The sequence below is a fragment of the Aphelocoma coerulescens genome, chromosome 28, assembly GCF_041296385.1.
Source record: "Aphelocoma coerulescens isolate FSJ_1873_10779 chromosome 28, UR_Acoe_1.0, whole genome shotgun sequence".
In the NCBI taxonomy this organism is placed as follows: domain Eukaryota; kingdom Metazoa; phylum Chordata; class Aves; order Passeriformes; family Corvidae; genus Aphelocoma; species Aphelocoma coerulescens.
The window spans coordinates 6502938-6526958 of record NC_091041.1 but is presented as its reverse complement, the minus strand read 5'-3'; the positions used below and the strand labels follow the sequence as shown (position 1 = coordinate 6526958).

The following is a 24021-nucleotide window of genomic DNA, read 5'->3' as shown; positions in this document are numbered from 1 at the left end:
TGAGACACCCGAGGTGCAGCAAGTACCTGGCAGGCGTAGATGATGGCTTCCAGCTGTAGTGCAGACAGGGAGCCTTTGTCAGCCACAGAGCAGGGCAGGGAAAGGCTGTAGGTGATGTCAGGTGGGGGGACGCTGGACAGGGTGCTCGTCTCAACCACCAGGTCAGGGTGGTGCTTCCCAATCTTGGCTGAATGACAACAGAACACAGGTCAGTCGAGGTCTTTACTCCCAAGGGGCACCTCAGAGCTCATCAAGCAGCTGCAGCCCAGGGCAGGGTAGAGTTTTCCTAGAAAACCACAAGCCTGGGAGGTGCGGCAGCAAACACACAATTAAATTAGGTTGTTCAATGGAGTCAACAGAACTTCCCAAGGCAACACTCACATTTTGAAGGGATATATTCTGCATAGGTCTCCGTCTGCCCCAACTCTTCCGTTTCTTCCTCCTCACCTTCATCTTCCTCCTCTGCAGGAGCCTGAGACTGAAGAAAACCAGCATTGACTAAATGTTAATGTTCTTGCTGAGCTATGGACACACGTGGTGCTGTGCCCTGCCTCAAACTGACACTGAAACCATCCCCCAACACCCCAACCCCCTTAAACACAATCCATTCATTCCCAGAGTAAGGAAAGCCATCAGTGGGAGCCCACCCCAGGGGCTGTAAGAGCTGCCCAATGCCTGCTCCTCACCAAACTGGGGAAAAATGTTTGCACCACTCTTGGGATGGGCTGTGGGGCTGTGTGAACCCTGCCCAGCCATGCCCTGACCTGCCCTGAGCAGGCACCTGGCCCAGCTTTACACCCAGCACTGTGCCCACAGCAGAGAGCAATGTCCCGAGAGCCCAAAGTGTTCCTTAACACAGTGAGGTTTCCCTCTGGGAAATGTAACACACTTCTGGGAAAGGGCAGGGACTTGTGCCTGTCCGAGTTTCTTGTCTCACTCCCTCTGAAGGAAAAAAGGCCAGAACTGCTCCCCCCAGCACTGGGATGTCACCAGGAGCATCCCACTGAGGCCAACCATGGATCTCACCTGGTAGCTGATGAGGAGCGGGGTGTTGGGGACAGCAGGAACGTGGTCACTGGAGCTGTTCAGGCCTGGGAACGGTGTGCTGGGTGAGAACAGCTGGAACACAAAGGGTGTGGGTGAGGAAGGGCAAACATGGAAATGCACCAACAAAGATCCTTGGACACTGTGCTCCCTGGACCATGCAGCTTGCCAGGAGAGAGCTCCCAACACACTCCGCGAGGAGAAAGAGCTCCCAAGATACTCCGGGCTGAGGAGATCCTTTGTCTGCTCCCACACAAACAAATTCACCCTGGAATTTCTCAACAGGGAGCAAGGTCAGGCCAGCAGCTTGTGGCATCCAAAGCAATCAGCAACTCCAGGAGCAGCACTACTCCAAGTTTACAGCCTGTGCAGAGCGCCAAGCTCAATGACAGACCCATGCTGCACCAGCAGCAAAGAAAGATGGGAAGTTCTTAGGCATAAACACTCCTATTTTTAAATAAAATTAAAAAAAATAAAAAGAAGAAGAAAGAAAAAACCCACCCTCCATTCCTGGAAGCCTGAGTCAGAATTACCAGAAGGAAGCTGGACAGAAGAACTGTTTCCAGCGCCAGCAAATCTGGAGAGCAGGTGAAACATCCCCACCTACAAATCCAAGTTCAGTTTGGTCTCGGACAGGAGAAAGGCCAGGAGCTGCTGGAAGGGCAGGATGTGTTCTTGCAGCTCCAGCAGCAGGAAACAAATGCAAGGCTGGGTTTTCATCACAAAATCCCCAAAGTACAAACCTCTGCTATCCTGACCCAGCTTTGGCACTCAGCATTCCACCTCGGGAATTGCAGAGGAAGCAACAGGAACCTTGGCTGCTTGGAGCATTTGCAAACCACCCACACAGGTGAGAATGGGCTGTGAGGGCCAAAGCAGGAGCTGCACTGGGAGATGGATCATCCACCTGTACAATTCCTGCGTTTCCCTACCCTCCCTCACCTCCTGGTTTGATTTTCTCCTCCCTCTGTGCTAAGGACATCCAGAGAAGAGGAACACAGATCCGTGAGAACAGAGGGCTGGGAGCAGGAGAGATTCTGATAATTGCACAATCACGGCCTCGGTCTTACTTCACTTTTTTCCTTTCTGCACTGTTCTCCATTTTGTCCCACCTTGCCATGACTTCCCTGGGAAGGGAATCAGTCCCACGTGGCTGCCAAGCCAACCTCCCTCTGTGTAAATCCCTTCCCTGGGCTCTGAGCTGGGAGAAGGGTGCTCACATCTCGAACATGCTGTGAATGAGCTACAAAAAAACTGCATCAGCAGCTCACAAATCCCAGTCAGAGGCTTCCAAGGCTGGGCTGCACTTCCCAGACTTAAAAACTGGGAATGTGTGAGATGGATGACAGAAAACACAATGTATGACAGGGACTATTTTTAAAAGGTTATTTCACAACTCCATGACAATCAAAGCTGTTTTGCCTGCTGCTCCTGCAAATATTTCACAGGGTGGCAGCTCTTCCCTCTCTGCCCATTCCTGAGTGATAAACACAGCCAACATATCAGATACAGCTCCTTTCCTTGGCATAACAGCTCTCCCCACAGGCACATGGAGGCAGTTCTGTGTCCAGCCATTTCCACTTTGATCTGAACCAGCTTCAGCACTGGGCACCTCAATCCAGGGGTTCTCAGGGAGCTGGGAATGTTTATTTTTAAAGAGGACAAAGCACAAGGCTGTTCCTGGGATCCACAGTGGGGTCTCCCCCAGGATGCAGCCAGCTTGGCTCCTGGGATGTCCCATGCATCAGAACTGTGAGAAACCAATGTTCCTGCTCTGCCTGGGTCTCTGAGACAAAAGTTCTGGAAAAACTACACTCCTGATAACCCAGCAGCGGGCTGTGGGTCAGAGCTGGCTGCACAGCCACAGCTGAGGAATGTCCTGGATCACAGGAATCAGGATGTAACGTGACTGATGTTCCATCACTGTAGCTTAGTGACTGCTCTGGCTGCTCAAAAGCCAAAATTCCTGCAATTCTACAGAATTGGTGTGGTGATGTGGGGAGGGACAAGATTATCTAAGCTGCTGATATCCCACACCAATGTGCAGAGGCCAGTGGTGAGTCAGTTTGACAGTTCTTTAACCCAGTGTCCCCGAACATGGTGCCACTTCCATGCAAAAATGAAACCAAAATCTCCTGTCCACGATGCACCTCACTGACACCACCTCAGGAAATGTTACTCAGTTAAAAAACAACCCAAAAAGCAGCAACCCTGCCCCAACTGCCTCAGCAAACACAGATAAGACAACATTTAAAATTAGCTGGAGATTCCTTTCCAAAGGAAGTCGTTTATAAATGGAATTCCAAGGAGTTAATTGGCCTTATCTGAGCCCAAGAGCTCAGCAGGACACAAGAGGCGAGGACAGGATGTGAGGAACAGCATGGGACACAAGAGACAGGGACAAGGAACAGCACAGGGGCAGGGACTCTGCTGGAGACGTTTACTTCTCCCTCGTTTTCTTCGTGCTGGATTTAGAACAGCTTTTCCCAGTAAGGTTTTGTTGTGCACTCCACAGACACAACTCCAGGCTTTTCTAGGCATTGAGTGTCTCAAGCAGAGTTCACATGTTTGGACACAGGCCACCACAGAGCCATTTCTGCAGGGATTTGGGCTACTACATAAAAACTCAACAATACTACGAGAACAGGAGCAATGTGGCACGTGGCTTCTCTGTCCTGGGGGATGCCTCTGCTCTCCAGCAATTTTAACCATCCAATTTGCAAGCCTGGGATGTCTGCAGCCATTTCTTGCGTTCCAATAGCTCAGCTCTCTTCCTGCTGCCTCAAACTGCAAGTTCCAACTGGTCTGAGGCTTGCAGACTGCTCAGGGAAGCAGAGTCAGAGACACTGGGCACAGCAGAGCCTCGAAATGCAGCAGTGACTACCCCAGTTGCCTCCCGGGGTAGCCACTTTGGGTGTTTTTCCCTCATTCTTCCTAAGAGAGTGACCTGCAACTGAAACCTGAGGCACAGCTGGGCAGGTACTGTGAGAGCCAAGACCCAAATCCAGTGGATGAGGATGATATGGCTCCAACAACTCCCAGAGCCAGTTGGTGCCTGTGGTGCCCATGTCAGTCCCCCAGCTGAGGCACAGCAGAAAGCAGAGGGCTGGTGAAAATGCCCAAAAATGCCCACAATCAGTTGATGCTGAAGGACTGCCAGGAGATCCCATGCCCCAGAAAACTCTGGGATGTAGAAGCTTGCAGGGACTTGGACTCACAAAGTAAACACAAATGGTGAGTCTTAAGTTGAGACAGTTATTTAGTCATTGTTACTGAAATATTTGCCCTGGAGAAGGCAAACAAAAGGTGCTGCTGGGGGGGAAAGTTAATAATCCACGTCAGGGTGGTTTTCCTGGTGTCCACCCCTTCAGCATTCCCAAGCACCCTGGACCTGCTGAATGTTTTAGGGATGCACCTACCTGCCACGGCTGCCAGGAGAAAGAGCTCCTCCTGCCTGCACTGCACTCTGGAAGAGTGCATGAATCCCTCTGAGGGTGTCTGGATTCCCTCCTGCTTCAGGAAACTAAACACGTGCCACCACTTCACCCCTTCCCTCCTGCAGTGAAGTTGGTAACAGCAACATCATCACATTTCAAACTTCACCTGAAGGAACGGGGTTGGTTTCTCAATTCCTTGGTGAAACCCCCATGGGATGAAGCCTGAGGTACCTCCTGTCTGCTGGGAGGAAGGGAAAGGAGCAGCCCCTACCTCGATCTGGTTCTGCTGCGGCGTGTTCACATCCCATAGTGTTGGCACGTGGTTCAGGCTGTCGGCGGGCAGGAAGTCCTTGGGATCCGCGATGTCCGACAGGGAATCCGCGGGGGACGAGAAGAGGGAGTTGTTGTTGGAGAGCTCATCGAGGTATGAAGAATCCTGGAACAGAGACACGGCCATGGTTGGAGGAGTCAGGATGAGACCCATAGAGCTCCTTCCTCACTCAGCCAGCAAGTTCTAATTTCGTGCTGTTCAGTGAGCGGCTCCGCTACTTCGCGCTCCACAGATCTCAGAAATTAACCTGGAACTGAGGACATGCTCTGAGGGGCTGTTTGAAAATCTGTTTCTTGAAAAAGCAGGGAAAGCCCCAGCCAGGAGTGTGGGTACACGGTCAAGGCTGACTCGGGCTGTGCACATCCCCGCACACGGAGTGGGAGAGAGGAGCATCCAACAAGGCATAGCTCAACTCCACTTTGTGCTTGATTGAAAAAAGGCTGCTGAGGGGGTGCAAAGGCTTCAGCCCAACTCAAAGGACTCGAGGATTTCATTCATGTGCAGGGGCCCCCAGAGACCCAGCTACTCCAGATCACAGCGTGGCTGTTTCACTGCAATTTCCAATGCGACACTACCTGGAGCCTGCGGGAAACATACCTCTCCCCCTGGCAGGTTCTGCACACACGAGGCTGCCAGGAGCAGGGGAAGGAGTGCTGGTGTCACCTGGATTTGAATCGAGGTAAATCCAGGCAGATCCACCAATCCTCTTCCCAAGGGCCAGCCCCAGCCTGGACAAGGAACGTGCTTCAGCAACAGCGACCAGGCTCTGCCCTTGCTCTTTTTCTGGTGACTGGGCTGTATGGTTTGCAACTGTTTTATTTGGTGCCAACCCGGTGATGCTGTTGGTTCGAGTCACACAGACTTTGGCTCAGAAAGAGCCATCAATCCTCTCCCTAACATCAAGCCCTGGTCTGGTTTCCCTATATCAGGTGGCAAGAACCGAGAGCCGATAAGCACTTCTTGCTCTTCATCCTTCACTGTGGCAGAGATCCCTGCCCCTTTCCCGGCTCCATCCCATCACTTCAGCCCTCCTCCCACACCAAAGAGCATTTTCAAATTCTGTTGAAGCAGAAAAACTTTGCTGTTAATTAAAAGCAACATACTCCCAGCACCAAACTCCAGCACTCGGGTCTGGCCAGAGACCTCTGTCCCCAAGGGAAGGGCAGACAGACAAACTTGGTCTGTCTTGGTGCCCCACAGACTCTGCCAACAGAGGTGGGTCTGTGGTTCCTCACAGCCCAGCCAGAGCACACCAGGGTAACCCACCAAGCTGCTGCCAGCAGAGCCAGGGGCTGGTACAGGAGGAGTCACTGCTCACTTCCAGTAAAGGGCCAATTTCCCACTACAGGCAGAAAGGCAGCCAAACACTCTTAAAAGTCACTTAGCTCTGCCTGACATAAACCCACGAGCAGCTGAGCCTGGTTGTGCTGTTCCCAAGGGCTTCAGGCCAAGAGCTGGGTCAGACCCCCCCGACTGCTATCAAAAGTTATGGGCTTGTAGTGTTTAAACCCTGAAGCCATCAGTGCAGATGCTGGAAGCACTCCAGCAATGGCAGGTGTGATGTGGGGAGTTTGGATTCCTCAATTACCAGCTGATGGACCCAAAGACTCAGGGAGTGAGGGCAGCACTTTCTAGGCAGCTCGTGCTCCTGATATTTCTATGTCTGTTTTAGGATTACCCAGAAATCAAGGCATCCAGAGACTGAACAGGCACCCGGCTTTATCACCTTGGAATTAAGGGATCTCTGAGCTCCCCTTCACACTTAAGAGAGCAGAAAAACACTTGAGTGGGTCTGGCCGTGGCCAGAGCGAGTGGCCTGTGCAGGAGCTGGATGGTCCCAATCCCATTGCTGAGACACTCCCAAGCAGGGTTTGTTCACCTGCAAAGGGCACTGACAGAGGCTGGGGCAGGAGGAAACATCTGCACACCTGTGTCATGGCAGGGGAGGCTGTGGGGCAGCACAGAGTGGCCACTGGGGTCCCAACAATAGGCAAGGGCTGGGCTGGAATAGCAATGGGATACCGGGATATGGGAAAGCCTCATGACACAATCTGAGACATCCCAGCAAACATCACCCAGCCCCTTCCATCTGCAGGGAACACTCCAGCCCCATCACTGGGCTGAACTGGGGAGAGGAAACCAGCCCCCAAGGCAGAGGGAGGACAATACTCCTCCTGGAAGCGATGCAGTGATCCCATCCTCTGCCAGAATTATGAGGCATTAGTCACGAACTTCCAGAGCCTCCCATTTGTCTTAACTAATTGCATTATCTAAAGAGCACTGAAGTTAATCACCTGCCAGATTCCCCGCCCCAAGAACTTCCACCACCACCACCTCTGTAAATTTATCAAACCCAGGGTAATCATTTAACACAAGGCCATGGACAACCACAACCAGCACAAACCATGCCTGGACTAATCACACTGCTGGTTTATCTGCTGCAAACGGGAGCAGCTGCCCCGGCTTCCCCAGGGAAAAGGAAGGACCATCACTTCAACCAAGAGCTCATGGTCAGGATCAGCTCAGGCACTGGGGTTTGAAACATGTAATTTTGTCCCTGTTTCAGACGGAGTAATCAGAATTTGAAGTTTTTCTCATTAGAAACGTGAGGTTCTGCAGTAACAGCACTTCTGTTTCAGTGGAAGTTGAATTTCTGCAGCAGATGGAAGTTGTCCTGACACACAGAATCTTTATTTCAGATACTTTTCTGCAACTGTTCTTTACATAAATCTTATTCCGGGAATTCAGCACCTCTGTGGCGTCCTCTGGACTGGCCCCAGCAGGTCCAGACCTCTCCTGGGCCAAGGACCCAGAGCTGGAGGAAGAGCTGCAGGTGGGTCTCGGAGCAGGGGAAAACCTGATGTTGCTGTGGCACACAGTACTCCTGTCATTATCCAAAAACTGAGATTATCAAACAATTATCTTCCTAGAAAAGATCAGGAAAAAAATCAGGGTACCCCAGCCCAGACACTTGATCTTTCTCCAAGCCCCTGGGAACAGCTCAGCTCCCTCAGTCAAAACAAAGTGTTAAAAATAATGAAAGAACAGGTGAAGTCTAAATACAGATGGAACGAGCATCCTAAAAATATTTTTTTTCCCATCAAGCCATCAATAGAAATGGTTTATTTTCTCACAATCCAGACACTGAGGAAACAGTGTCTGCAGAGCAGCTCTGGATGACTGCACTGCAGAGCACCCAAGTGAAGAGAGGGTTTTATTAAAAACCCAAAACCCTATCTATATACCCAAATACACACCCACAACCACAGCCACACTGCCAGCCAGGAGAGATTTTGCACCTCAAAAGTCACAGATTAAATTATTATTCAGAAGTGACCGAATCAACAGCTGCAGACGATCACCATAAAATCTTTTAGCTGCCAAACCCCAAAATCTTTCTAAATTTGGGGCAATAAACTGTCAGTGTGGATGGTTTAGCTCTGGCTGGACGGTGCTCCCCTTGCTTCCTGCACCCTGCATCAACTTTGGAAATAAAACAACTCAAAGCCATCACACCTACACAAACACACGGATCGATCCTCACACAGCTCCTTCCCTCCAAATTCCACACTCAGCGACCAGGAACGCAGCTTCCAGCAAAACAGAAATCACGTCTTTGGGACGCAAAAATCTATTCCCGGTACCCAACGTGGAGAGGTGTCACTCCCAAAACTCTGCAGCCACCGCAGAACTCCTGGGGAGCAGCTGCCCTGGCGACCAAACGCACGAGGAATTCCACGGAGGAGGAGGAAAAAACCCAGGAAAAATGAGGTTTTACCTTGTAGAGAGACGGGAACTTTAGCCAGAACTGCATTTGGGACATTTTAGAGCAGCATTCGGGGGGCTGTCGGCGCGGGAGGCAGCAGCAGGGGGAGGGTGCTCAGTGGAAAGTGGAGAAAGGTCCATTCACGGCCGGGGCTCATCGGGGGGCTTTAAAAGCCAACATGCAGCAGCCAGAGGAGGGAAAATGGAGACTCAGGGCCCAGCAGAGCCGTCCTGCACCCGGAGATTTGCATAGACTGTTTAGTCACGACGAGAGGGCTCTTACTTCCTCTAAGTCCAGGGCTGACTTTCAGGAAATGATGCCTGCTTGGTAAGTCAGTGAAATTACTGGCAGTGCGAGGAGAATTACTGTACGTGGTGTAATCCAACCACAGAGCACAGTAAACAGCGCCGGGCTCCGCAGAGCCAGAGGGCTCCGAGCTCCCCTCCCCGGCCACCCAATGCCAGACTTTGTCCCCCTGGCAGCCCCTGCTCTGGGCTGGGGGTCCTGCCCTCCTCCCCCCACTCCCCTCCTCCCGATTTCAGGGCTCGGATGATGTGGTCGAAGTGACAAAGCTCATGAGGAGTATTCCCATGCCGGTGTCCCCCCAAAAGCCATCTCTTTGTCTTTGGTGTCTGCCCCACCCCAAACCGTGCCTTTAGAAATCCAAAGGAGTGGCCCATTCTCTTCCCTTTCCTCCCTGGATCACTGTTATTTCCCACGGACCGTTCCTTGCCTTTTCTTTCCAAGGCTGTCCCTTTTAACTTTAACAGTTTCGGTAACAGAAATAAGCCAAATTTCTGGCGGGGGAGAGAGAAAGGCACAAAAGGGAACATCTAAAAAGGGACGTAAGCTTAAGGAAGGTCTCCTCCAATGCCACTGGAGGTGAAAGAAATCCAGAGAACCCCCCACCCTCTGGAAAATCCCTGGGAACTGTTGTGTTTGCTTTGGGTGCAAGAGGCTCGTGTTTGCTCTTCCCTGGCAGGGCTGGTGGCAGCCCCAGAGCTGGGCTCTGCCCGCGGGGTCAGTTCCAGTTTGCCCAGCAAACCCAGCAGCACACGGACCCAGCAGTGCACGTGCTGGCAACAGGGAGGGAGAGGAGCCCTGACTGCTCCAAGTCTCTCCATCCCTGCTCCCAGTCCTTCCAGGCACCCACGGCACGGCTTCAAGGGAGTGCAGCTCGTGGCTGTCCTACACTTGAGCCAGCATTTGATGCCTGCTGCTGTGGCTGTTACTGCTGAGGCAACTCCTCTCAGGGCCTTGTGCCGGGAACAGCTGGAAAATCCCATGTTTACGAGGCACTTCTCAAAAAAAGAGAGCTCTGGAGTGAAAGAAGGCACAAAGTCCCAGCAGGCCCGCCAGAGAGGCGAGCAGACAAAGCCCTCCAGGGAGAGTTGAGCGAGGGAATTCTGCTTTATGCCATCGGATGAGGAGGGAGGATGGGCCCCTCCAAGGAAAACACGCCAGGTATTGAGGCTGGAAAACCACCCACAGGGCAAAAATCTGCAGCAGGGCTCATTTCCAAGGGCTTAGAACCCTCTCAGCGCTGCGGCTCCACAGGGACTGAGACATCAACAGCGAGGATCCACATTCCATCCTCAACACACCTAGTCCAGGAGGTTTATTCAATAAGGAAACGGGAAAGAAAAACACCTTTTTCCTGCACAACTGCAGCTGTGGCAGGGTCTGTGGTCACAGATGGAGCTCCCAGGAGGAGCTGGAGCATCTGCTGGGTTCTCCCTGTTCCCAGGACCCATCTCACCTCACAGTGGAGGCTGCAAGCAGCACTTCCCTGAGAGCCAGCAGAACATCCTGCAGGGACTACAGCGACAACAGAATTTGGTTTCTGTGGGCAGCAGGCTCAGGGTGGGGAAAGGCTGAGGGTTCTCAAGGCTGCTTTTCTCTGAGTTTGCTGTATTTAAGGGCAGGCTGTGCTGGCCCGTGGGGCAGGTGCTTTAATGACATGTGTGGAGTGAAGAGGCCGAATTAATTTCTGAAATGTCTTAATTAGCAACTTGCTGCGCGACCTTGACTGAACCACTACGTCCTGCCAGATCCAATCGAGGTCTCACAATTCGTGCAACCTTTGGAAGAGCAGGTGGATCATTTCCTCTTCCTTTCCTGTCAGTGGGGCAAAATGCAGACACAAGAGACCCGTGCTGCCGAAGGAAGCGGGAACACGGCACAGACACCCAGGGCTGCTGCATTGATTTTGCAAGACCACAGCAGTGTAATCACCACGGGGAAGATAAACCGCTACGGAACCACCACCTGGAATGTTCCCAGCCTGTCCGAGGGGAGAGGCAATCCTGCTCCCCACAGTTCATCCAAGAACACGTGTGCTGACAGAGAGGGACAAGGAAAGCAGGATTGTTCCAGCACTCACGTCTGACTTATCCCCTCCCAGCTGTGCTGGGGAACTTTTTGCACCCCTGACTCAGACCAACTCTGCTTTGAATTACAGCATCTATTTTAAACCATGTCCCCATGGTCTGCTATTGGATTCTATTACCAGCACTTTTAAGAGCACTGAGCGTTTCAGACCGGCTTTTCCCGCTTTTGTTGGCTTTGGGAAGGGAGGAGGCAGGGAATGGCGCCTGCCAAGAACCTCAGAAGGCAGATCTCCATCCCCTCCTGCCCAGAGTGGACAGCGCTGCTTGGAGGCAGCAACACAGATGAAAACTGTCAAGACTGGAATGGGGGGGATATCTGAGCCCTCTGGGCTCTTTTACCCCTTCCCCAGGGCCACAGGCATCCCGGGAGGCTCCTGCAATCCACTGGCAACAAATTATACCTCAATAGCTGAATTATACCTCCCCTCCTCCTAGGAACCAGCTCGGGGTGCCTAAATTGGAGCACCCTGAGCCTTTGGTCAGTGCACAGTGAGTTGTTATAACCACAGCCTTCACTTTCCTTACCCCAGGCATGCAGGAAGTGTCAGCTATCTCACCCAGAGGGGTTATAAAGTCTTATTGCATCAGCCCAAACCCCAAACCTGCAGTGCAGAAACAAAGACACGAGCACGCAAAGCCACTTGTTCTCCCAAGGCCTCAGAGCCAGGTAACTGCCCGCAAATGGATTTTAATGTCTGTGTTCCCTGTAGATATAACTCCAGGACAGTAACACAAGTTCCAGGACGTTTCTTATTCCAGGAAACTCTTCGTTTCAGCCACAACCAAGTGTTCCATATAATTTAATAACTGTTGCATTGATTTCTCCTAAATCACCAGAGCTCTGTGCGCTGAAGCACTTCTAAAAATTAATACTTTATTTAAGAGCAGGTTAATTTCTCCTCCTGCTTTAACAAGGAAGATTAACAGGAGACTGCAAGGGGCTGGTGGTGAGGAGAGGGCTGGTTTATGATTAACATGTGTGGTCAGGAGCCCCCATCCAGCACAGCAGATCAAACAAGGTTGGAACTGCATCCTAAAGTGTTACTGAAGGTGACTTCTGCCTGGGAGCAGCCAATTCCTCCTGGCCCACAGGATAAATCCATCTGGCCTCACCTCCTCCCTCCAGCCCAAGCACAACCCACGTTTTAAGAAGGGCACCAGAGTTCTTCCCAAAGCGTTTACACCCAGAGCTGCTTCACTGAGGGGAGAAGGAGGATCTGCAGAGTCCCCTGCACACCCACCATGTCCCCAGCTCCACCTTCCCCTGGAGCTGCTCCCCTTTCCCTGGAGCTGCTCCCCCTCATGGGTTTATTTCTCAGTGGACCTCTGGGCACATGAAGTCAGCAGAGGAGGTTTCTGTGTGTTCAGCAAAGTCCTGTTCTGGAGCCACAAGTCATACAAAATTAGGCAAAGGGAACACAAACTGCCAGCGAAGGCCATCAGAGATATCAGAGAGCTCAGAGGAATTAGGCAGAGTCTGTATTTCAACTGATTCTAAACTGACCAGGGCAGTGAAGTTAAAGAAAAATCTGTGGTAGCCAAGAGCAGCAGGCATTACATGGCAGGAACGCTCTCCTAGAGCAGGATTCTCTGACTCTGTAAGGCTCTGAGGACAGATACAGCTCACAGGGACAACACAGGCCCGAGGATAAGTTAAACCCCACTGAATCCAGTGCTTTATTGTGGTAATTAACAGCTGTCACCCTCAGTGTCACAAGACAGCACTGCCATGGCCACAGTGCCTTTGCAGAACTACTGCCCACGAGTGCCAGATCCCAACTCAGCAGCACCTGGGACTGCAGGAATAACCAGCAGGATGGGAGGGAAGCAACAGAAAGCAAACCCTGCTTCTCTCAGGACTGTGATTTCTAAGGACACGTGGGCAGCCTGTAGACTTTTCCATAAGGAGATGGCACCATGTGGTTGGGATGAGACTGTGGCTGAAGACAACAGTTCCCAAGACCAGAAACGCTGTCAGACCCAACGTGGCCTCCCAGAACTATTTTCTGAACCTCCGCTCAAGCCGCTTGTTTATATAAAAAATGCCAACAGATCGGCAAGGATGAATCACCCAGGAGCAAGCCAGAACCCAAAAATATTGTGGAGGAAACAAGTTCAAGTTCACATCAGGCTGTTCTGGCCATGCAGCAAAGCACCTTCCCTGCCCAGCGAGGTGAATGGTTCAACTACAGAGAAACTCCCAGAGCCATTAGAAAATGTGGCAATTCCCACTCTCAGTGTCCCCAGGTCAGCACCCTGCAGGTCCAGCCGAGGATCCCCAAAAGAAAACATGGAAGGATGAGGGGAGGAAATGTCAGTGCCAGAGGAAAAAGGACCAGAACTCCCACTCTCCAAACCCTATGGCACATGGACAATCACTGCCACCAACAAAAAGGGTTTGCTATACGAATGCCTCAGTCAGTCGTTTGCTCTTTAGACCTTTTAAATCCTTCTCCAATATTCCTCAAAATTCTGGGTTCTGCTACCAGAGCAAAGCCAAGAGAACAGCCTGTATCCATGTGTGGAGGCAGCACAAGTCCTTACACAAGCACCTGATCAATTCTGCCTGCCCAAGGACCCCAGACTGGATCAGGAATCTCTTACCAGCACCTGCAGCAGACTCCTCATGTTTCCCCTTGGGCTCCACTGCTCCGTCTGGCACAGTCAGAGCAGCCCTTGCCACTCCTACCACGGCAGCAGGAAAGTTTGGAAAAGACAGGTACTTTCCTGTACAGCCACCTGGAAAGATGGAACCACCCAGCTGCTCCCACCCCTCCTGGATGGCATGTCTCAGCTTCCCAAATGAAATGTTAATATTTAACAATTTGGCATCTGGGACAATGATAAATCAGTAAAGTGGAAAACATTGCTGAAGAAAGGGCTGGAAAAGCTTCAGGATGCTCCTGGATGGCTCCAGACTGATGCCACTGTCTCCAGTTCAGGGCCTGCTGTTCCACCAGAGCCAGGCTCCAACTCTGGCTCCTGTGAGCAGATCTGCAGCTCTTCTCTGGATGAGCAATGCCTGGTGGCTCAGAGAGCCCTGGGTTTATCCATTACTTCCATATCAGTGCTCAGTGCATCCTCATCCCACAGAGCACCAGAAGAGACCATGCAGCGGGCTTGGAAGTACAAATCTGAGCGCATTCAGTAAGGCTGATGTGGCTCCACACTGCAGAATGAGCTGTTAGAGGATGACTGGCACCTGAAATTCCTCTTCCAGAGACAGCCCCACCCCAAGAGGTGAAATAACAGAGCATTCCCTCAGTCCCAGAGAGCTCCAGACACACCCCAGCCCTTGGAGGTACCAACTCCAGCAGAGAACTTCAGCTTGGCAAACAGAGCTCTAACAAAGCCTCATTCAGTGATTCTCAGCACACATAGGGTGACACATCAGTGCCCTGTGACCTGTGGGATCTCCAGAGACCAGAGCACGGGCTCACAGACAAACCATAGAACAGGACAGGAGAGCACCCTAAAGCTGCTCTGCTCCTGGAGGGAATGCACATGGCACTACCTGGTGGTGCAATACCCCAGTGAAGGAACTGGTCTGGCTGCCTTAGGTTCAGAGGACACTTTGCTGTGCCCATACTGGGGACAGAGCACCTGCAGGCACCTCGCAATAGGTGCAGCCTCACTACAGAAAGAAGAGTCCAAACAAAAGCCCATTTGCCTAAAATCACCTCAATCCCATCCATGGCTTCCTCTCCCAAAGGATGAGAGCAGCACAAGAATTATTTATTGCTCTGGGAATCATTTGAGGTCATTCACACCTGGTTTGTCTCAGCCTCCTGCTATTTTCACACCCAGCCAACACAAAGCATGTCCTTTCACAAAGAATCTCCAGAAATCTGCTCCTCCAAGCTGGCTGAGGTCAATTTCTGTGATGCAGCAGGGAATGAAGCTGACCGACCACTGAGATACTAGAAAATACATAAGTTAGAGAAATAATTAAGCCCTTTTCCTGTTAAACCCATCAGCCAAACTCCACCAGACCTGGAGGTGAGACCTATGGCGGGGACCCCTCTCCCCTGTCCATCACAGCCTGGTAAATGGTCTCACAAGTTGATGAGATCACCTTTCTGCCTCGTTCCTCCCACAATTAATTCTGCAAGAGGCAGAGATCAATGCTCCTGTGATTCAATTATTAATCCAGGCAGAAAACCCTGACCAGAAGCTGCCCAGTGGCTGCCCAGGTGGGTCCCTGACGTGAGGCATGTGGAGCTGGATGGGGGGACCACACCAGAGGCCACCTCAAAAAGCACAAATCCCCAGCACCTGCTCATTCAAACCTGCAGAAATCAGAGCCCTGAGGAGTGTCAAAACCTCTCTTTAGCCATGCCAAGAAACCAAAAACACAACGAGGGGGGAATTAACACATACCCAGGCAGACACAATGTCTGTATTAATTCCTAGAAAGGATATAGCCAGTCCCTTCTGTATTCCAAAGTCAGCTCTGTCGTATCAACTACTTGCAGTTTTTACTGACTAATCTTACCATAAGATATTGCCAAAACCAGTGCAACATTCCCAAACCTCCATGGAAAGAGCTCCTTCCCACCCAGAGAGATCCCCGAGGTGAGGGAGCTCTGGGTCCTCAGAGTGACTTGGGGTCACTGTTCATTCCTCCCACACTCCAGTTCTGCAAAAACTGACCTGGCTCCACTCTCAGAATGTTGGGCACTGAGTTGATGTAATCCCTAAATATTCACTATTCAGGAATCCACCACTTGTAACCAGTGAGGAAGCACATGCAGCACAAGAACATTTTGGGAGGGAAATAACTGAAGTGTCTGAAGCATGTTCAAGATCCCCAGCGCCACCAGTGCTTATGCCAAACATCCCTTTAAAAGACAGAAGCAGTTTTACCACAGAGAAGCTCCTACCAAACCGCAGACACCTTTCAATTCCTGGTGTCAGAGGATTGATCCTAATTGCACACAATTCCTGTCTGGGGCTGGACAAATTTATTGCCCATCTCTTCATTTTCCCCTCAGTAAGGCAACACTGAAAAATAACTCCCAGCACTCCAAAGCACCCTCTTCCCCCAAAGACATCAGGAACTCTGCACTTACCTGAGGAAAATCCCCATTTTTTGGTAAGAAGTCAGTGGGGTCCACAGCTGCATAGTTTGTATCCAAGAAATGTGGTCTGCTGATGGAATCCATATAAAAATCCTGAGGGGGGTTAAAATATTGCCTGTAAAGAAATGGGAGAAGCGGTTACTCCATGTCAGTCCCCAGCATTTCTCAGGTCACTTCAGCCTCTAGCAGCTGTGAAGCTGCAACTCTGGGATGTCACAGAGGACAGGAGAGGGATATTATTGAATATTATGCAGAAAAGAGATGGCAAAATAATACCTCTCCCAATTCCATCCCACTTCCCAAACTCAGCAGTGTAAGAAAGCTGAATTAAGATTATAACTCCTGGAAATTTGCGTAAACCAGGAAGGATTTAATAGATAACAATGGTCTACAGTACCCAGTATTTCAGCCCTGATGACAAAGCAGAATTAAGCCCCGGGATGTCCCAGCATGATGGGTGTGGTGGACCTGCCAGTCACACCACATGAAGTGCAGGGAAACATCATACCTGAATGCCAGTTTGGGCCACAAAACCCCCAGAACAGCCCCACAAACCAGCTCTGATAGGGAAACATCCCTGTTAGCCCACCCAGACAGGGGGTTCACAGCTCACAGACCCCAAAGGCAGGTCAGAACAGAAGGATTGGCGACAGGGAAACACAGACAGAAGTGCCACACAGAGAGGAAATAGGGATGTGACTGGTGTGAGTTCAAAGGCAAGATCTCTGCCCAGCTAGGAAGGGAACAAGCAAAGATGCTGCCTGCTCCTCCTGGGCAGGGCCATGCCAGCTTCCTCCTGCTCCCTGCGCCCAGCATCCGCTTCCTCCGGGCAGCCAGGGGCAAAAACTGCACAAGAGCAGCCAATTTCCTTCCTCCTGCCCAGGAGCAGCCGCTGGCCTCTGCTCCACGCCACCTCCTGGTTTGCTATTACAGGCACAAGCCCTTTCCCTCTCCTGCAGGAGCGAGGAATGTGCTTTGTAATCCTTCCCGTAAGGGGCCGTAAGGGGCCGTGCTCCTGCTTGGGCAATCGCCACCGACACCCTGGGCGCTGGAGCCACGGGATGTCCACCCCGGCTGGATGGTTTCCTCTTGTGGGGAGCTGTACATTCTCCCCGATGCCAGAGTCACAGAAGCCACGGCCAAAACCTTGAACGGGGCGCTAGGGGAGGGAGAAACGGAGTTTGAACAGAACTCCTGCCCAGGAGCTGGAAATGCCGAGCTGCCAAAGGATTATTAAGCAATTAAGGTGCCATGTGTGGCACCAGCAGCTCGTTAACACACTCAGTGAACATTTACATGCGGATTTATGTGCAAACACAGTTATCTCTTCTGATAAATATGTTTTTCCTGCTCGTTTCCCATCACTAAAGATAATATCCTCAAAAACGAACAGCTCCTTCTTTTCAGTGTTGCCATGGCTTTACCTGCTGCAGAGACACCTGAGACCCTGTGTGAACACACCTGCACGTCCCAGCTCCCACAGTCCAGCCCTGACTGTCGGCTCCTCCTAATCCATCCAAGGAAATTAAAATCTGGGCATAAATTCTGGGAATGAATGTATTTCCACACAGGAAAAGGCTGGTTTAAAAGGCTTTCAAGTCGAGGCCACTGTGGTCTCGCCGTCTCTCACACGAGGACAGAGCTTGGCCAGTGCCAATGAACAAACCAAGGAATAGGAAAACTATTTTTACTGGAAAAGCGAACACCCCCTCCTGTTTCCCTGGCACTTTGTGGCCTGGACAAGGGTCAGTCAAGGTAACGGGAAGGAGACCAAGAGAGCCCCAACCTCCCTGGCCTGTTGTGGAATGACCAGCTCTGGTTGGTATTTTGTTTCCTTTAATCTTGGGTCTTTCAATCTGTCCGTGTGAGATGCACTTGATTCCTTCAGCTTGCAGGGAGAGCCCACAGCAGCTCCGGGCACCGCTCCGAGACCCTCCTTGGAAAGCCCCCAAATCCTATCAGTACCTTTGGAGCTGGGCTTTACCTCCCCTTGAGTCAGAACTCAAAGCTGTTCCCCCTCATTTGCAGGGCTGGCACAGAGCCATTGACAAGCTCGCTTGAATTAAACTGGGACAAAAACACTTTTAACTGTAAGAATCAGGTCAGTGACCCTGTCACAGCCAAAGTGTGAACACAGCCCACAGCAAACTGCCCTGTCCTCACCTGCTCAGCCTCTCCAGGGCTTAGCTCCTGGCAAACTGCTCCATGGAAGCTACTGTGGGTCATCAGCTTCCCTCAGAGGCCGAGGGGGTTCACTGGACAACTAAAAACCATTCCAGGAAGGAAATTTATGCTGGTTTAATCGCACCAGCTGCCCAGAGAGGAATGCTCCGTCCCAATTCCGCTGCATTCCAGCTGCTCATCTGTGACCCAATGCATCCAAAGCCCTTCTGGGCCCACAGTAGCACTTCTCTGAGACCTCCCATGTGTGTTTTGGCCAGCTTCCATCCTCTGTCCTCCACTCAGACACACAAACTTCACATCTCAGGCCAGTGGAGAGCCGAGAGGCCACGGGCTGCCTCAGCACCAGCCCGGCACTTTCCTTCCCCATCAGACACCAATCCATGTTTTTCAGAGCTTGCTTTACTATTTCAGCAAGCAATGCTTCATGCAGAGGTGGAACGGGGCATGAAAACAGCAAGAAAAGGGGTCGTGTGTTTGGGAAACTGGGGACAAAACTTTGCTATAGCTGTGTGACACCTCGTCCCACAGCGCAACGGGGCTGTCCCAGACCCCCCAGCCAGGAATGTGCTGAGCCTCCAGCAGCAAGGGAAGCTGAGCTCTGCAGGGATAATTTCCTCAAAAAAGAACTGAGCTACTGCTCTTCAGAGCCCTGAACCCCCCTGGTTCTTTCAGAGAGGTTTAATACACTGTTGACATTTGTCAGGTTAAGAAAATCTGAACCAAAGAGGCCACGTTTGGGGTCTTCTAAAGAAATTCCCTAGCATGAAAGTGAACTCCTGAAAGGAAACAGGAAAAACCTGCTTCAGGATAAAGATGTTGCTATGAGAATAAGCCCTGTCCAAACACAGCCACTTGCAAATGAGATTTCTCTGTAACAACTGTGAAGAGAAGCGTGCACCACCTCCAATGCCAGCTGCATTTTTCTGTGTTACAGCATGGGCTACAATTACAACTGCCTTTAAAATCCCACTTTTCAGTGTTTCCAATCCTTTCAGGATTCCTACCTGTAACCCCCTCACTCTGAATCCACCTAAAACAGAGTCAGTGCCATTTTCAAATACAAAAAGCACAGACTTCTTTAATACGAAATGCAGATATGGAAAATCTCACCTGAAAGGTGATTTTTACAGCTCCCGGGGTATGAAGAACAGGAAGCTAAAGGTGCAGCCTTGGCTAAATCATTCCCTATCAAATCATTACTACAATGGGCCTCATTTCCAGAAGTAACTCCAGCAAAGGCAGCAACTCCAGGTTTGTGTCAGACACAGGCATGTCCTTGCAGGATCAGGCTGTAACGTTCCCGGCAGCGCTGATATGAGCAGCACCAAACAGGAAGAGAGTGAGGGGCAAAACCAGAACAAATGGTCAAGGAAAAAAAAACAAAAACTCAACTCAATAGATAAACACAATCTAATCTTGTGGTTCGATGCAGCAAAACAGAAATTCTGTTATAGCTCTCCGGAGGATTCACTACGTGTAATTTACAGGAATCCTGCTCAAAAAGCACAGCCCCTTCCAATCAGCCAGGCTGGCCAAGAGCAAAGGGCCTGAATGGATCTGAGAAGTCTCCTGTGGGGAGGAGCTGGCACAGCCCAGCTCCCTCAGCACCTTGTGGGGCAGCTTCTGGTACCCCCTCATGGGGAACTGCCCTGTCCATTCACCCCGTGCTGCTGGGCAGCTCCTGCTGTGGCCAGAGGGGACCGGGGCCACTGGGGCAGCAGAACCAACACAGGGACACAAGTCCCGTCGTCCCCCTGACAGAGGGGCTGATCCTCACTGCTCCTGGAACTCACACCCTCACAGGGAGGGATCCCACCATGAAGATGCCGAAATCCCTTCAGGAGGGAGGTTACACTAAATCCCCAGTTTAATTCCAGGCACCTGGGACACAGTTGCTAGCTCAGGATGTCAAGTTCTGCTTCTTTCAATTCTCCTTCCTCCCACCTCTGACCTAGATAAAGAACACATCCTGTGTATCCGTGCCACTCCCTGGATTCACAGAGACAGAGGCAGGCATGGATCAGCCTCCAAACCTCCAGCCTCACCAGAGTCCCCATCCAAGTCACAGTGATGGCACAAGGCCACTTTATGTTGTCCAAACATTTGTCATATCCCACCTTGTGATCCAGGATGGAGGTTCATTGTAAATAGGGAAAATGGAAAACAACATTTTTCAGTGTAGACATGACATGGCTGTTAGAGTCAGTCGCTTCCAGTGACACGGCAAAGGATTTTAACTTCACCAGAAACCTGACACCTGGTACAGGTAACACCTTCCTCCGCATCTGTGCAAAGCTAGAGACTGCCCACTGTGTTTGCTCAGCAGGATCTGTTAAAAATTCCATTAGTGTTACAAATCCAGGCTAAACCAAGGCTGTTCCTCCCTTACTGCAGCCTCCAAGTTTACCAGAAAACAAAGGTTTTCTCTCCTTTTTCAAAACAAAAAGCTGTTTGCTGCTGTTTCCAAGCTGCAGCAGTGTCTGAAACGCCACAAGATCAGTGAGTGATGCAATTATTTCCCCATCAGATCGTGAAATAAGGTAAACATGGAAAGCAGTAAAGAAACAGTTGAATCACGGGGTGTGCATGAGCAGAGGGGATTAGACAAAGGAGAACAGCACTCACTGGTTTTCACTTGGGAAAGACGAGGTTGGGAAAGAGACTGGGTAGCAGCTACTCCATGAGTCGGCGGCCAGCATGGAATTCTGCAAGGAGAAGGCACAACAGTTAGAGCAGCAGAGGCCTGGAACCGCTACCTGGGGCTGCAGGTCTGAGGGCAGGCTCATGGCTTCCCTCCCTCAGTGCTTCCCAGAGGCAGAGGTGGCTCCTCATCTCCCCAGTAGGACTCCAGTTTCAGCTTTGGAAGCTCTCCCCTACCACTGTCCCTAGATGGTCACCAGGGTCAGTCCCCTTCCTCAGCCCTTTCACTGGACACTCTGAAGGGACAAGAGGAAATGGCATCAAGCTGTGCCAAAAGATGTTCAGGTTGGACAGCAGGAATTTCTTTGTGGAAAGGGTGATCAGGCACTGGAAGGGGCTGCCCAGGGAGGTGGTGGAGTCCCCATCCCTGGAGGTGTCCAAGGAAGGACTGGATGTGGCACTCAACGCTCTGATCTGGTGACAAGGTGGGGATCAGTCACAGGCTGGACTTGGTGACCTTGAAGGTCTTTTCCAACCTCAGTGATTCCATGATTCTATAATTCAGTCTCTGTGGGATGTCAGCACCAACCAAATAACCTGAAATCGGCTGGCAGAGGTCACACCCAAAAATGTCCTTCTGTGCCTTTTGTCTTCACACTTCCTTGAACAGTCTCCAATTAACGGGAAGCTCTTAGCTCAGCTCAGACCAATAAAACCAGGGAGAGAACACAGTTATCTCCTTACTCAACTCCACAGCAGCCTTTAATCTGCTCTTCGTGTGCCCAAAGCAATGAAACCTTGTACTTGAAGCAACAGGCACTTGGGCCTCGCTTGAACCTCTGTGTCCCTGCATGTGACACATTCCAGAATTTGAAACGGAAGGAGAAAACTCCAGGAACACGTCAGCTATTTTGGGACAGGGTTTGCTTTTTGCCCTGTTGGACAAATGCATCAGGGACCTGGTCTGGTTTTAGCAGCTATATCAGGACAAATACAACTTATTTATCTCTGCTGCTCTGGAAACAGGGACAGCTGGACCCGGGCACAGATTCACACGTCTGGGAGAGATGTGCTGGGGTAGGAACAAGGTCTGCAACCCTGGGCCCACTCTTCAGTCCTTCCCCAAGGAGCTGCCACCCGGCAGCTTTCAGAGAGGCCTTGTTTTAATCACAGCTCTGCTTTTCCCTCCCCACTTCAACCTCAACCCCTCCAATCGATCCCACACGCCCCTGCACAGCTGCCTGGAAGTCTGGAAATCGCTGCTGTAAACACGGACCAGAATTCCCAGGATCTACCAGGCCAGACTGCTCTGCCCAGACCCCTCCTGGGCACAGCCTCCTCCTCCCCAGGGATCTGCAGGGCCTCACCTCCACGTCCGGCACGACGAGCTGGGAGTGGAGGCCGGGGATGCCGCAGACAGCATCGCCCGGCTGCTGGTGCTGTGGGAAGCTGTTCCCCCCATCCATGGCGGGGTGAGCTGAGGGCATCAGCCCGTGTCCTGCCGCATGGAGTCCTCAGGATGGTGGGACAGGCTGTGGAGTGAGTGGTGGGAGAGTCTTTATCTGTGCTCTTCACCCTGCACCATGTCCTGGGGCTGGGAAAGAAAGGCACATTTAGGTTTTGTGAAAGGGGAGGTGGGAAAAAAAAAAACACTTGTAAGCTTAAACATAGCTGAGAGATGAGCAAACAGCCACCAGCCTGTGAAATGCTGCTGCCTCTTCAGAAAAGAGAGGGTTTTATGGGAAACAGAGCTCTCCATTACCACCACACCTGGAATTCACCCAGGCTGGAACTGGAACACACCTCTCCTGCCTTTCACACCACAGGAGCCCCGCAGGTCCCTAAGATCACCTGAGTCGCTGCAAACACAGCTGGGCTTGGCCTGAGGAATTTTCTTATCTAATGTGTGAGAAGACTCTGCACTCGTGTGCAAACTCATGGTAATCAATTCCCCCAAATTGCCTCTTTTCCCGAAAATATGTTCTGGAGGTGGGACACCGCTGAGCCAGCAGTGAACCCTCGTCTCCCACCCCATGGCACACTGAGGTCTTCCCAGTTCCAAGGCAGATGTTTCTGTGCACAAAGACCTTTCCCACACCAGTCAAATCAGACCCTGTTACTCATTTGAAATTAACAGTATTAATGCTAGAAATTCCTGAATTTATCAGATTCTGGCACTTTCCCTTTTGCCAGCAAAAGCGGATCCAACACAGGAACATTGTCCTAGCAGGATTAACCTCACAGTAACATGCTGCCTCCAGTGCAGCTTCTCAGTCAAAACCTCCAAACTGATTAATTTTCTTCTAAATTCTCCATAATCCCAAAGGAAACCAATTTCCAACAGGATTTAATGGATTAAAATAAAAAAGAGATGGTGAAAGCAACCTATACAACCAGAGGAGCAGAGAAAAGCATCCATGATGTCTTTACTTCCACCGAATCTTTCTTTGCCCCTTTCTGCCCTCCCTGACCCTCCCCAGAATCTGAGTAAATCAAAGTGGCCAAAACCTTTGGCTGGAGCAATCAAGCCACACACAACACCTACAGAGCACAGAACAAAGCTGTAATTTAAAAGAGCCACCTGTGTTCATTCAGGAGACACTGTGTGCTACAAGGAATATTTTTGAAAAGCCATTTCTGACTCCGAGGCCCTTTAAAAATAAGTGACCTTGCGGTGGACAAAATGACTGTGGCGTTTGCAATGGAAAGTGAAATTAGTGACTCTTTCTGCCTTCCTGTGGTGCCGCAGCTGTGCCAGCAGTGCCCTCTGGGCAGGGCTCATGTGGGGGCTGCAGGGCCCACAGGGACCAGCCAGGACCCCTGAGCCCGGACACCGATCCCGTGGTGGAGTCACAGGAGAAGCTCTCATGTTCTGAGGAACTTCTGGGTGAAGAGCAGAGTTCAGCATTCACATCCCACCTATGGAATGCTGTGTAGAGCTCCCAGAGGGATTGTTTGGGGGGAAGGGGTTTGTGGGGAGAAGGTCTCCCTTTCCTATTTTGAAAAGATTCCCTTCAGCTCCTGCTCAGCTGTACCCAAGCAGGGCTGAGGTTTGCTGATCTCAGGGTCAATGCTACCGGCTGCTCTGGTATCTGTAAAACCCTGTGACTCTTCCTTACACCAGACTTCAGGGGTTTTGCCACTTTAC

At 51.2% G+C, this 24021-nt stretch overlaps 1 protein-coding gene across 3 annotated transcripts in view; it reads right to left on the bottom strand.

Moving 5' to 3' along the window:
- The window catches only part of SBNO2 (strawberry notch homolog 2), a 47043-nt gene that overhangs the window by 17946 nt on the left and 5076 nt on the right, over nucleotides 1-24021 (bottom strand). For 2 of the 3 annotated variants that reach the window (XM_068996843.1, XM_068996844.1), the window contains exons 2-8: nucleotides 22241-22467; nucleotides 20859-20938; nucleotides 16041-16164; nucleotides 4753-4917; nucleotides 1027-1119; nucleotides 382-478; nucleotides 27-187 (exon numbers count right to left, since the gene is read on the bottom strand). In XM_068996843.1, the coding sequence (XP_068852944.1) occupies nucleotides 27-187; nucleotides 382-478; nucleotides 1027-1119; nucleotides 4753-4917; nucleotides 16041-16164; nucleotides 20859-20938; nucleotides 22241-22360 (840 nt within the window). In that variant the 5' untranslated portion in view covers nucleotides 22361-22467. Of the gene's footprint in view, nucleotides 1-26; nucleotides 188-381; nucleotides 479-1026; nucleotides 1120-4752; nucleotides 4918-8590; nucleotides 8947-16040; nucleotides 16165-20858; nucleotides 20939-22240; nucleotides 22468-24021 lie in introns of those variants that run through there. The other variant, XM_068996845.1, reaches the window with a different exon arrangement.